The 12,397-nt window shown below is 32.6% G+C and overlaps 1 protein-coding gene across 1 annotated transcript; it reads right to left on the reverse strand.

The window, feature by feature from the left end:
• Nucleotides 1–853: 853 nt before the first annotated feature.
• Nucleotides 854–6,293, reverse strand: LOC107647611 (SNF2 domain-containing protein CLASSY 4-like). The gene is made up of 4 exons (XM_021104986.2): nucleotides 4,195–6,293; nucleotides 3,558–3,710; nucleotides 1,464–3,379; nucleotides 854–1,348 (listed from the first exon to the last, which is right to left on the reverse strand). The coding sequence occupies exons 1-3, from the start codon at nucleotides 6,109–6,111 to the stop codon at nucleotides 1,478–1,480; spliced, it is 3,972 nt and encodes a 1,323-aa protein (XP_020960645.2). The 5' UTR covers nucleotides 6,112–6,293; the 3' UTR covers nucleotides 854–1,348; nucleotides 1,464–1,477.
• Nucleotides 6,294–12,397: the final 6,104 nt, after the last annotated feature.

The raw sequence follows: 12,397 nt of genomic DNA on the forward strand, positions 1-12,397 counted from the left end.
ATGTTTTTCATTTGATGAAAGAATTTACATTCTCCCAAACGTCATGGTTAGCTTCTACATTCTATTTACGAAGACAAGAGAATGCTTGAGCCAGAAAAATAATAATGCAAAAATGCTGTTGTTCAGTTCATTCTTGTCAAATGCTAATTTAGGCAGCAATAATGGTGGTAATTTGATGGACTTGGTTGGTTGCCTTTTGTTCTTTACTTGAAACATAGTGAAGCAGAACTATCAAAGACAAATTAAAGTCCTCTTCCTTTTTGGCTGAGATGAGTAACCAGTTCCTGCTTTATGTAAAATGCATCACTGTCTCTTCAATAATAAGTTTCAAACTTCACTTTCACCCAACAATGGTAGTGAAGGTGGATTACAGAAAAATCACAACTTACATAAAGCCAAAACAAAAGAAAAGGAATAAGAAGGAAATAGCTCAAGAAGTAGGACAATATGGTTTCCCCTTTCATCCTCAGTTGCAAAAGTAAACCAAGACCAATGACTCTGACAGTCACACTTTAAGATTAATCCATAATTACCTCCCTGCAATAAGAATCTGCTGTAGTCTCACACCTGCATAAGGAACCTGCTGCTAATTCCTTTTTTAAATTCATAAACTCCTTCTTTTGCACCTAATATCAATCCCTTGTACCCATATGAACAATGAAGAGCAACCAGCAGTGTATCAAGAATCATCTCAAAACAATGACAGAAATTAACACATACAAACATAACTATAAATCATCTCAAAACACAATCCTGCACAGAAATTTTGCAACTAGTAACTGACGGCACCAAGCATTGCGCACGAACATACTGTGATGAGATTATATACAATAAACAAAAGAAGATTTGAACATATGGTATTAATATAGAACTTATCAAAGATTGTGGCTAAATAATCTATAAGACTGCAGAACTGAGAATTGCACTAAGGTTTTGGGACTCCTAATGTTTGGAGTTGCATTGATATACTAAAACAGAAAACTATTTGAAGAACATACTTGGATCAGAATATTTTTTTTCAAACTGATTAGGCGATAGGAAAGTAAATAAATTTACAAATTAACTTCCTCCACCCAAGTGGCATGATCATGCAAAAAAAAAAAAAAAAAAAAAAAAAACAAGACAAGTCCCCTTTTGTATTACACCTTTAGGAGTTAACACTGCTATACACAAATGATATAGTTAAGTTAGCAAGTATTATAGACAACTGAAATTACTGTACTCAAAATCAGGTTCTGTATCCAACTTTCACTTGATCACTTGATCTTGCATTGCTGCTCGGCTGTACCTATTCCTCCGTGACAACTTGTTCACAATGGCTGCACTCTTCAGTACTGGAAACTCTCAACTGCAATTTCGAGTATAAGAATTAGATAATGGAAAAACAGCCATAATAGAACACGTATAAGATAAGCACAAAATCAGCAAAGCAACATAAACATTATCAAAGAAGCCACTCCCACCTTAAGCTTGAATTTCAGGAAATTTTAGGATCCAAATTATCAATCAAATCAGAGTCCTTTGGCTGCACCACACAGTCACCAAACAAGTCCCTCAGTTTCCCATGGCGCACCATGTTATCGAGAATTTCATCCTCGAATTCCACGGCAGAACTCTTGGGCTCATCCTGTTCAGTGTTCTTTGCTGAAAAGACTAGTTCAGACAACCGGTCCTTCTTGGCCTGATGGCAGTATTTTGTATACTCGGTGGTCCCATGTGTTATGAGATGGTAAGTGTAGACCACCTTCTTTTGCCCCAGCCTATAAGCACGGCTGATAGCTTGCCTTTCGACCGAGGGGTTCCAAACCACATCCAGCAGCACCACCCTGGAAGCACCAACCAGACTGATTCCTTCACAGCAAGCTTTTGTGGATGCAAGCAAGATCTTTGCTTGGCTGTTTGGATCATTGAAGGAATGAATGAGTAACTGCCTTTGGTTCTTATCCAGCTTTCCACTCATGTAGAAAACTTCTTTTTTCTCAGTCCAATTGAAAATTGACTTTAATTGCTCCATGATTAAAGTCAAAGGATCAAGGAACTGGCTGAACACAAGCACTTTCTCGTTCATTGCATCACAGATCCTTACAAACTCCACCAAAAATCTTGTTTTGACACCAACAGTTGGATTCAGTTTGAGGTCTTTCAACTGTTCCATGTCAACAAGAGCTCTTTCCTTAGGTGAAAGAGTGCAGCAAAGGAAAAGGGATGGATGGACAGACACCAAGGCCGACTTGCTATCAAAAGGCAATGTATTTGGATGTCCTTCAATGCCCTCAAGAAGTGTTTTCTGCAAATCACCTGGCATTAAAGTCACCACGCAGTCTTTCAAGCCAGGAAGATTCTTCTGAAGAATACTGCCTTTGTGAACATGCACAAATGGATCCATCAGCTGCTTCAACTGCTTGATGTTCTCATCATTTAGATTCTCAGTTCTGACTGAAGAAACTGGTTCCCAACTGAGACCTTTAGATTCTTTCTTCTCTTGCATCAATCTTCTTTGGCAGAACTTTTTAAGCTCAGGAGGTATGGTATCCGGAAAGGACGGTCTGACCACGCAGATTGTATTGTAAAGCTCCAGAAAATTGTTCTGGAAAGGAGTCCCGGAAAGGATGATTCTCTTGTGAGTTTGAATCTCAGAAAGAACCTTCCAAATCTGACTACTCTGATTTCGTGGCGTGTGTCCTTCATCCAATACCAACAATCCAGGAACTTCAAGAAGGATTTTTCCCATGACCCCTCTGGCAGCATTCTCCTTCAAGCTTTTATCACGCTTCAAGCCGGTAAGCCTCTGAAATAGACTGTAGCTGATTCCAAGAATACTTGGTTCTTTGAACCAAGAATACAGCTTCACCATCCGGATATCTTCCTGGCTTGGAGCAGACCCTCCAACTTTGCTCCATGCAGCTCGGTGCTCTTTTCCTGATGTGTCTTGATTGCTCAAATTATGGAACGGAATCTCATTGTCCCACTTTCTGAACTCATCTTCCCAAGTTAGCAGTAAGCTAGCAGGAGCAATAATCATGGGATGGCAATCTGGAAACACTTTCAAGTATGTCTGAAGGAACACGATGGTCAGCCGCGTCTTTCCAGTCCCTGGAGCATGAGAAATGATGCATCCACCCGTGCTGTTCGAGTCACAACTCTTCAATTTAGGAAGCTCCATGGTTCCTGCCAAGTTTTTCCAAAGGAATTCAAAACCTTCAAGCTGATGAGCATACAGGTTTTGCTTAGTATCTGCTGGAATCAGGTCCCAAACTGTGCCTTCCTTGTTACAGTAACCACCTTCTCGGACACCAAATGGAGCCTCATCAAAGCATAAGCCATTAGGCCCATCAGATAGCAGCTTCTTTCTTGATCCTTCTCTTGGATACTCACTCACCTGTATTATGTACAACAGAAGCATGCAAACAAGCTCATCCCATAGTTCAAATCAACACAAGGCATCAATTAACAAAATTAAGCATTGATTATTGGATGAAGTGAGTGTTATAGGTAAAGAGATAATAGTTCACATCAACTTTGATCTCCTAGTTCATCAATGAAGGGATTCTACTTACAAAGGGTACCGGCATGCCTTTTATGTCTATGATCATCCAATGGCAGAGTATGCAATATATTCCAGTCTCTTCATCATGGACAAACTTGTGCTTACAATTGGTTGCCGGAGCCTCTGTGTTCTGTTGCGTTTCGACAGTCTCAACACAGCCAACCTGCAGTTCATACCATAAATTATGATATATATCTTTTAGAATGTCAAAGATCAAAAGAAGCCTATGACTGTAATATGTTTTAATTACGATGTAAATAGCTATTTAGTGAATGGCCTTCATCAATTTGTAAAGGTATCAGGCCTAAGGCTATGAGATGAGAAATCAGAGAGAATGAAAATGTGAATGAGATTGTGATCTTAATTGTTTTCTTACGCTGCAGTATATGATTGATATATAGACTAACTATCATAACTAATAGTGACACACCAGCTCTTACTCCTAACACAACTAGTTACTAGTTACATCAACTCTTTGAACATTTAACAACTCACCAAAATTTCAGAAAATTAATCAATCATTGAAAATAATACAATGCGCCTACCACTATTGTTGCATATAAAAACACAGATACAAAATCCAACATTCAATATTATTATAAATTAGACATTTTATTTAGTGTTTCAGCAAACGAAAGATGACTTACCAAGGAGTCAACTTCACCTAGTCTGAGCAAAGAATCCATTTCTTCCCACAACATATCCCTCTCCTTCTCGGATTCAGTTTTTTCAATTGGCACTTTCTTTCCAAAAAAAAATTTTCTCTGAACATCGAGAGCTGGTTCCTTTGAGATTGTATCTTGCTTATGAACATTATCTGGATTATGCTTAATCCGAAAGCATTCAGCAAGAAGTTCAATCAACGGTGCCTCCTTTGGCCTAGATGGATTTGTTGTCACTCTATGTTGCTCCCTCTCTTTGTAACTACTTTCGCAAACCGCCCCGGCCTTATGCTTCCCTTCAGCCTCTCCTTCCTTCTTGTTCTCCCTCTCTTCCTCTGCACTCTCCATTCTTTCATCATTCATCGGCACTCTTTCATCGATCATTGGCGAGTCCCCTTTGTCCTTTGCCACAAAATCAGACACACTTTCACGACCCTTCTGTTTTACCGGTTTCTTTTCATCCTTTTCTGAATCATTCTCCTCAGGTGTGGATGGACGCGAACGCTTTTGGGAAGAGGCTTCAATATCAGCACCAACATTTTCTCCTGTTCTTTCCACTCTCTTCCGTGCTCTATTCCCCGCCGGCATTGGTTTCTTTGCCACCTTCTTTCCTTTGTCTTCGTTCTTCTTTGAAGAACAACCCTCCACTGGTTTCTTAGCCACATTCTTTTCCTTATCTTCATTATTTTTTGAAGAACAACCCTCCACTGGTTTCTTAGCTACATTCTTTTCCTTATCTTCATTCTTTTTTGAAGAACAACCCTCCGCTGGTTTCTTGGCTTCCTTATCTTCATTCTTTTCTGAAGAACAACCCTCCGTATTGCGATCTCCAAAGAGAACACTAGCACAATCTGCATTCTTTTTTGAAGAACAACCCTCCACTGGTTTCTTAGCTACATTCTCTTCCTTATCTTCATTCTTTTTTGAAGAACAAACCTCCACCGGTTTCTTGGCTACATTCTTTTCCTTATCTTCATTCTTTTCTGAAGAACAACCCTCCGTATTGCGTTCTCCAAAGAGAACACTAGCACAATCTGCATCCTTTGGTAGCATTTTCTCTGGCTGATGATCAAACACATTATTCTCGGTTGAGGATGAATTATTCTTATTCTCACCATTCTTCTTGCAAATTCCAGAGCATTCAGTTTCCACAATCACCTCGTCGCAGCGCAAAACTTTATTGCTATGAGACTCAAAAGTTGGCTCTCTTCTCTTCTTCTCCTTCTTCCTCCTCTTACATCTCCTCTTCTCCTTTTCCTCCTCTTCATCCTCATCATCAAAGGAACTTGAACCACTATCATCACTGCTTGAAGCTGAAGTTGATGCTGAAGCTGATGCTGAAGCTGAACCTTCTCCCTCATCCTCCACTCTGAAATCTTCGTCATCACTGTTATCAGTGTCCTCTGACTCACTTGATAATCCAAAATCCCAGTCCAAACTTCTTCCACCGCCCTCACTTCCTTCATCACTACTACTACTATCACTCAAACCAACGATTATAGGATCGTTGGCAGAAGTTCCAGCACCATCAATAGGAAACACGTTTCTTTCTTGAACTTCTTCCTTCTTCTCTTCATTAACATACCCACGATGAAGCTTCTGCAACCCCTCAGCAGCTGCATTATCATCACTATCATCGCTGAGTTCAATCACGTCTCTTGGCGGAGGCATCTCAAGAGGTTGCTGAGGTTCCATCATCCATCGTTCATGGAAAGCCTCATAGTCAAATTCCACAACCTCAACATCAACTTCAGCCTTTCTTTTCCCCTTCTTTCTCTCGCTGGACTTTGATGACGACGAAGACAATGTTCGGGATCCTGATCCAATACACGGTGACGGATTCAAAGACCTCTCTTTCTTCTTGCTTCTTGTTCTGCTAGCAACACCATTAACGATCACCATGGCTGAACGAAAAAGAAAGCCTTTTTTTCCGTTAATTTTTCTTCCTTCTTCCTGCTCCGTTTCACCTTCTGCCGAAAAACGTTTTCTTTTTATTTTCAGAAATAGAACAGCTTAGGGAGGAAGGAACGTGGTAATGGAGAGAATAAAAAAAAGAAAGAAAAAAAAAGAGAGAGTAGGTGGCAGAAGACAGAGGCAATAGCAAAGCTATGAAGTTTTTGCCTTGGTTGTCTACTGTGTGTTAATGTAAAAGGCGCCAAAGAAGAGAAAGCAAATCGGGTTGTAATGGGTGTTCCAAATATGGTAACCTGGTAAGTCAGAGTCAGCGTAAACTTGACTGGCAGCACACAGTAGTCTTAAAAAGTCTCGGTTTTTATTTTGTTTCACTTTCACAGTTTCACGCCAAATCCAAATCGTACTAATAAAAACGGACTCTATCTTTCCAATCTTTTTATATCGATTTGATAAGGTTGGCATGTATAAAGTATGATCTCTCCTACTCTCACTCTTCAGTCACAAAAACAAATACTCTCTCTCTCTCTCAAATATAATATAAAAGAAAAAAATATTATAATTATGTATATATCTTTTTATTGTTAAACAATATTTTAAAATATTATGCCCCTGTAATATAGGATTAGTTTGAATAGATTCATAAGTAATTTTTTTATTTTTAATTTATAAAAAATTATAATATTAATGTTTGATATAATTTTTAAATTTTTTTAAAAAATTATTCAAGTGTTTATAGAGAAATTAAAAAATGATTTTTTTATAATAAAAATATTTTTATTACTCTATTTTTAAAATAAATACTTTTAAAAAAAATAAAATATAAAATTATTTATAAACTAATTTTAATATAAATATTTACTATTTAAGTTTTTTTTTTAAAAAAATTAATTAAACTGTTTATCTAAATTAGACCATAGTCATGATATGCATATATATATTGTTTTCATTTATAGATTATAGGATGAGGGATAGAAAAAAATTATAAAGATCCAAGATTCAATTTTTAAAATTTGTATATAAAATAAAAAATAATATAAGATTTTGTAAGGAAGAGTGACTTTGAATATACAGTATATCTATTTTATATATATGAAAATTGATATCCAGGTTTTCATATAAGTGAGAATGAATGATATATCAATTATAGTATTTTATTGTTAAATTAATTTATTTTATAGATTGTAATTTTTATATAGTTTTAGTTTTTTTAATCATCTATTCTAATTAATAGTAGACTACAATGCAAACATCATCTTCTAATTAATATCTATTTTAATATAATTATTAGACTATCTTCTAATAAAAAATCTTATCAGTTTTTGTTATTAACTGTATTTGTTAAAACGTTATTTCATCATATATTTTAATTTATGAATCATGCATATGCAATGACAAGAAATTATAAGGTGTGAACTGTGAAGTCAAATTGGTATCTAATGATATTGGAAGAAATTATTAAAAGGTTTGGATTTATTTTAATTCAGCATTAAAATTTTGTTTTCTTTTAATTCTTGTAGGGGGATTGTATTTTTTTTTTTTTACTTTATAAAAAATGTTTTTGTGGAGATTGGCCAATTGGATAATTTATCTACCGATGAATATCTATAAACTTTTCGTCAGAATGAGTTATACGTCGGTAATAAGTTACACTTTAACATTGAATCAGTAATTAAATAATAAGTTTTGTAAATTATAATAATCTAAATAATCTTCTTATTTTTTTTTATATCTGAAATAAAAAATAACAGTTATATCTCTGAATAATTTTATTTTAAATAAAAAATAATATCATATTTTAGTATTTTAGTAATTGTTATTAATAACTGACTCATATGACTTATATAACTTTAACGCCGTATCAAAAAATAAAAATCTTATCTTATTAGAACATTTTACTAAAAATGTTTTAGTGAGGTAGAAGTCATATGAATAAGCTTTGTGTGAGTGCCAACTAATACATTATCTTGTATTTATTAAGCTTTTGATTTTTTATATGGAGAAGAGAATGTAGCAATAATACAATAATGTGGAGAAGAGAGATGTTATATATATATATATATATATGGTATTAGCAGAAAACGGACTTTTCGTTTTAAGTTTGAAAAAAAAATTAAAAAAGTTAAAAATTCTAATCGGATGGTCCGTTTTGATTTAAAAAAAGAAAAAAAAAAGAAAACAAAACTAATCGGACGGTCCGATTTGTAATTTCGAAAATAAAAAAATTTTAATGTTGAAATCGGACTGTCCGATTTTCATTTTAACAAATAAAAAAAAAATAAAAAATACATATCGGACCCTTTGATTTGGTGTTTATTTTCTTCTTCAAGCAAATCGGACCTTCCGATTTGTAGTTTATTTTTTTTATCAAACAAATCGGACGGTCTGATTTGAATAAAACACCATATAAAAAAATACCTAATTTTTCAATAACAATGTATTACACATATATTTAACCAATATAAAAAAAATTAGCCTATTTATTAACCTAACTTTTGTTTAAATTTTTAATTCATTTATTAAAACAAAATAGAAAAAGATTGACTCCTTTCTTTACGAGATGAGCATAAAGAGTGTAAAATTAAAGAATAATATATTATTTTTGTTAAATTCGTATAGATTATTTGATATATATTTTAGAAGATTTTTAGTTATTTGTATGCCTGTTTTAATGTTTAAGAGTTCTTACGTTACTATAATCACTAGTAGATTTTTTTATTGTATTTTTAATGTTTAGTGATGCCTTAAACAACTTAATTAAGTTATTTTTGAAAAAATAGTTTAAATAATAAATATTTATATTAAAAGTAGCTTATAAATAAATTATTTTGTGTTTGGCTTTTTAGTTCTAAAAGTATTTATTTTAAGAGAAAAATGATAAAAAAAACTTTTTATTATGAGAGAAGTCATTTTTTTTAACTTCTCCTTAAACATCAAAATAGCTTTTTAAAAAGTTACAATTTTATTTTGAAAATTGTACCAGACATTAATACTACACATTTTCATAAGTTAAAAATTAAAAAAAGTCACTTATAAACCTATCCAAACGGACCCTTAGTGCATTAAGTAGAAGTTTCATTTAGTTTTTCTACTAAAGCATTAAAATTATAATTAAAGACCTATTAATAATTATAGTGACTTAGAGCGAAAATATATAGTAAAAAAAAAAAAGGAGAAAAACAATTATCTGTACTTATAAATTTTGCGAATGTTGATAAAAATACTCATTAAACAAAAAAATTAATGTTATACCCATAAAAAAATAATATTAAAAAGAAAAATAATCAGTTTAAATTTATCTTATTTAATATTTATTTATTATAGTGTGTATTAAATAAAGTTAAAAATAATAAATTTTAATAGTTTTTATTTAATATTTTTTTATTATTAAATATTTTCATATTAAAATCAACATAAAAAGATAATAATAATAATTTTCTATATCTACAAAATAATCTATACAAATTTAACAAGAATAAGTGAATAACATAAATATTCTTTAATTTTGCATCTCTTTATGTTCATATCAGTATCTTTCTTTAAAAAAAAAAAGTTAACCAAAAAAAAAAAAAAACCACAACTTTGCTTCCACAGCCATACTCATCACTTTATGCGTTATCAAGAATACCACTATACTAAAACTAAAACAAATACTTCAATATATAAGGCATAGATTGACATAATTAGTTTTTATTATACTACTAGCATTATATTTTATATTATAGAATTTATTATGACGATATAATATTTTTGTTTTAAGAGTTATATATATTGTTTTTTAACGAACTACAAAATCAAAAAATTTTCTATTATTATTTCAGTTAGCTTTAAAAATTATGTACAAAAAATTATAATACTATTTTTTTGGATACTACGCATGTCTTAACCTAGTTATAAGTAAAATTTGAAACTAATCATACATAACTCTTAATTGATGGAGAGAAATAACGAGGATAGTAGGATAATTTATAACATTATTAGAAATTAAGGTTATAATTGATAATTGAATAGTTTTTTTTTTTTTTTGGTTGGAAAAAAGGTGAGAATGATGATATTGTGACGATATAAATTAACGTGGCAAATCACCCAAAAAAATCGAGAGAATATATAAATAAGTCATTAAATAAACAACAATGTTAGGAAACTAAGAGGGTACCAGCAAAAAATCAGCTAAATGTCTCTGTGTGAATCCAAAACCTCTATATGGATAGTGTTTATGCTATGCATTATGATATTTTTTTTCTTTATAAATTAGATGGTTCTGAATCTATTTTCTAATTTATCATGTTTTAAGCATTTGGAGAGGGAAGAATAGTGAAGAGATGGAAGCTAATTGAATCAGTTTTCGTGATTCATGTTGCAATGATACTAAATGTATCTCATCCTAATTTAAATGTAGTAAAATATTTAATAATCAATATTTTAAATCATAAATAAATAAAATTAATTACTATATTTATAATTAATTAAGTTATTCTATTTTTAGCTAATTTGAAGTTAGTTCATATACTTTTCCTTAAATGAATATAAGTCATCAATTATTTTTCATTAATTAAAACAAAGCAAATACTACGCGGCTTTTCAATAATATTAATATATTATTGAATATACGATGGAACTTATAAAATCATTCCCATATAAAATGGCTGATTAAGTATTTAAGATATTAGTATTTATATATATATATATATTTTAACAAGAACAAATGAGACTATGCATCATTGCCCCCTTTTTGGTTTTAGGATTTTTTAAGTTTATCTTTAACAAGTGCATTAGTCTACCTTGGATAATTGCTGAGTAATAAACCATAAGTAGAATACAACACCTTTCTTAATTAATGAACTTAAGTTGGGGGTTATCTAATATCAAGTTATCCAACTTTGTTCCCCAAAAAATGCTTAAACCTTGGGTAAGTACGTACTTTATTTGGTATGGAGTGTTCCACCTTCCAAAATTTACTTTTGTTGACATGATGACATCACACATGAAAATAAAATTGTGCAATAAATAAAGAATAAATAATTATTTTTTATTATAAAAAATTCAAACACTAATAAAATTGACCACGAAAAATTAAACTAACGTTATATTCATAAAAAAAATTAATATTATTTAGTAAAAATATTCAATCATTAAATTTTAAATTAATCCGTTAAAAATATTAAATTTTTAAATTATTTTTATCATCATCATCAACCTCTATTTTTTTTGTTATGTCCGACCCGAAAACAAACCCAATTACAACCCTAAACTCCCTCCTAATTGTTTCTTACTATCTCTAATCCTAATTAATATTCAAAACTTACTCCTTCTACTACGTTACTGCTGCGGTTAATTTGGAGGGAACTGAGTTGCTGATTTGCGGCTGGGAAGAGGAGCACTGTTGTGCTGTCAAAACACCACCAAAGGAACCACTCCTTCTTCCTGGGCCATTGAGCTTTTCTGTCGCATGATTTACGCCTAAGAGAAGAGCGCCGTTGACTGCTATGTCTGAGGGAGAAGTGTCCTAACTTTTATTGCTCGACGTTCCTCTTCCATCGTCAGCATCTTTTCTTGGTTGGCCAAGATCCCATCTTATGATCAAGAATGCTTCCTCAGCAAAAATGCATTGTCTCTCCCAACCCTTTGTTTGCAATTAAATCGCAAAAACCTCTTACAACACCCATTGATAATCTAAATCACCAACTTTCTTTTCCAAACTCTAAATTGGAGATTGGACTTATGCTCGAAATTAGGGTGGCGCTCCTCCTCTTCCTCCTGCGGTAAAAATGAGTTGTCAACAACGAGAGTAGCAATCAGGTAGTCGAGTGAAGAAAAATGAGTTTGCCTTTGTGATTGATTGAATAAGGTTGAGCTGAGGCAACAGGGGCGAGTAAGGGAGGATGAGGGAAGTAATCAAGTGGTGAGGAAGAATGAGAAATGTGAGGATGAAGGGCTAAGTTAAGTGAGTAAAGAAGAATAAGAGAAGTGAGAATGAGGGGCTGAGTTAGTTGAATGAGGGTGAATAAGGGTAAGGAACTGAAGGTTATTAGGGTTGATTCTGATTTTGAAGAGTTTAGGTTAAAGAGGTTGAGTGGAGAAGATGATAGAGAGGTTAATTTGAGAATTTTAAAAAAATTTAATGGGGTCAATTTAAAATTTTATGATTGGATATTTTTGTCAAATAATACCTATGAAGCATGGACACTTTATTTAGTTGCTGTCTCGGCGTGTCGGACACATTTTGGACACGACGCATGAAGACACTCGTGCAATATGCGTGTACCTCATGTCCAAA

The sequence above is a fragment of the Arachis ipaensis genome, chromosome B6 (assembly GCF_059453495.1).
Source record: "Arachis ipaensis isolate K30076 ecotype BB chromosome B6, ASM5945349v1, whole genome shotgun sequence".
In the NCBI taxonomy this organism is placed as follows: Eukaryota; Viridiplantae; Streptophyta; class Magnoliopsida; order Fabales; family Fabaceae; genus Arachis; species Arachis ipaensis.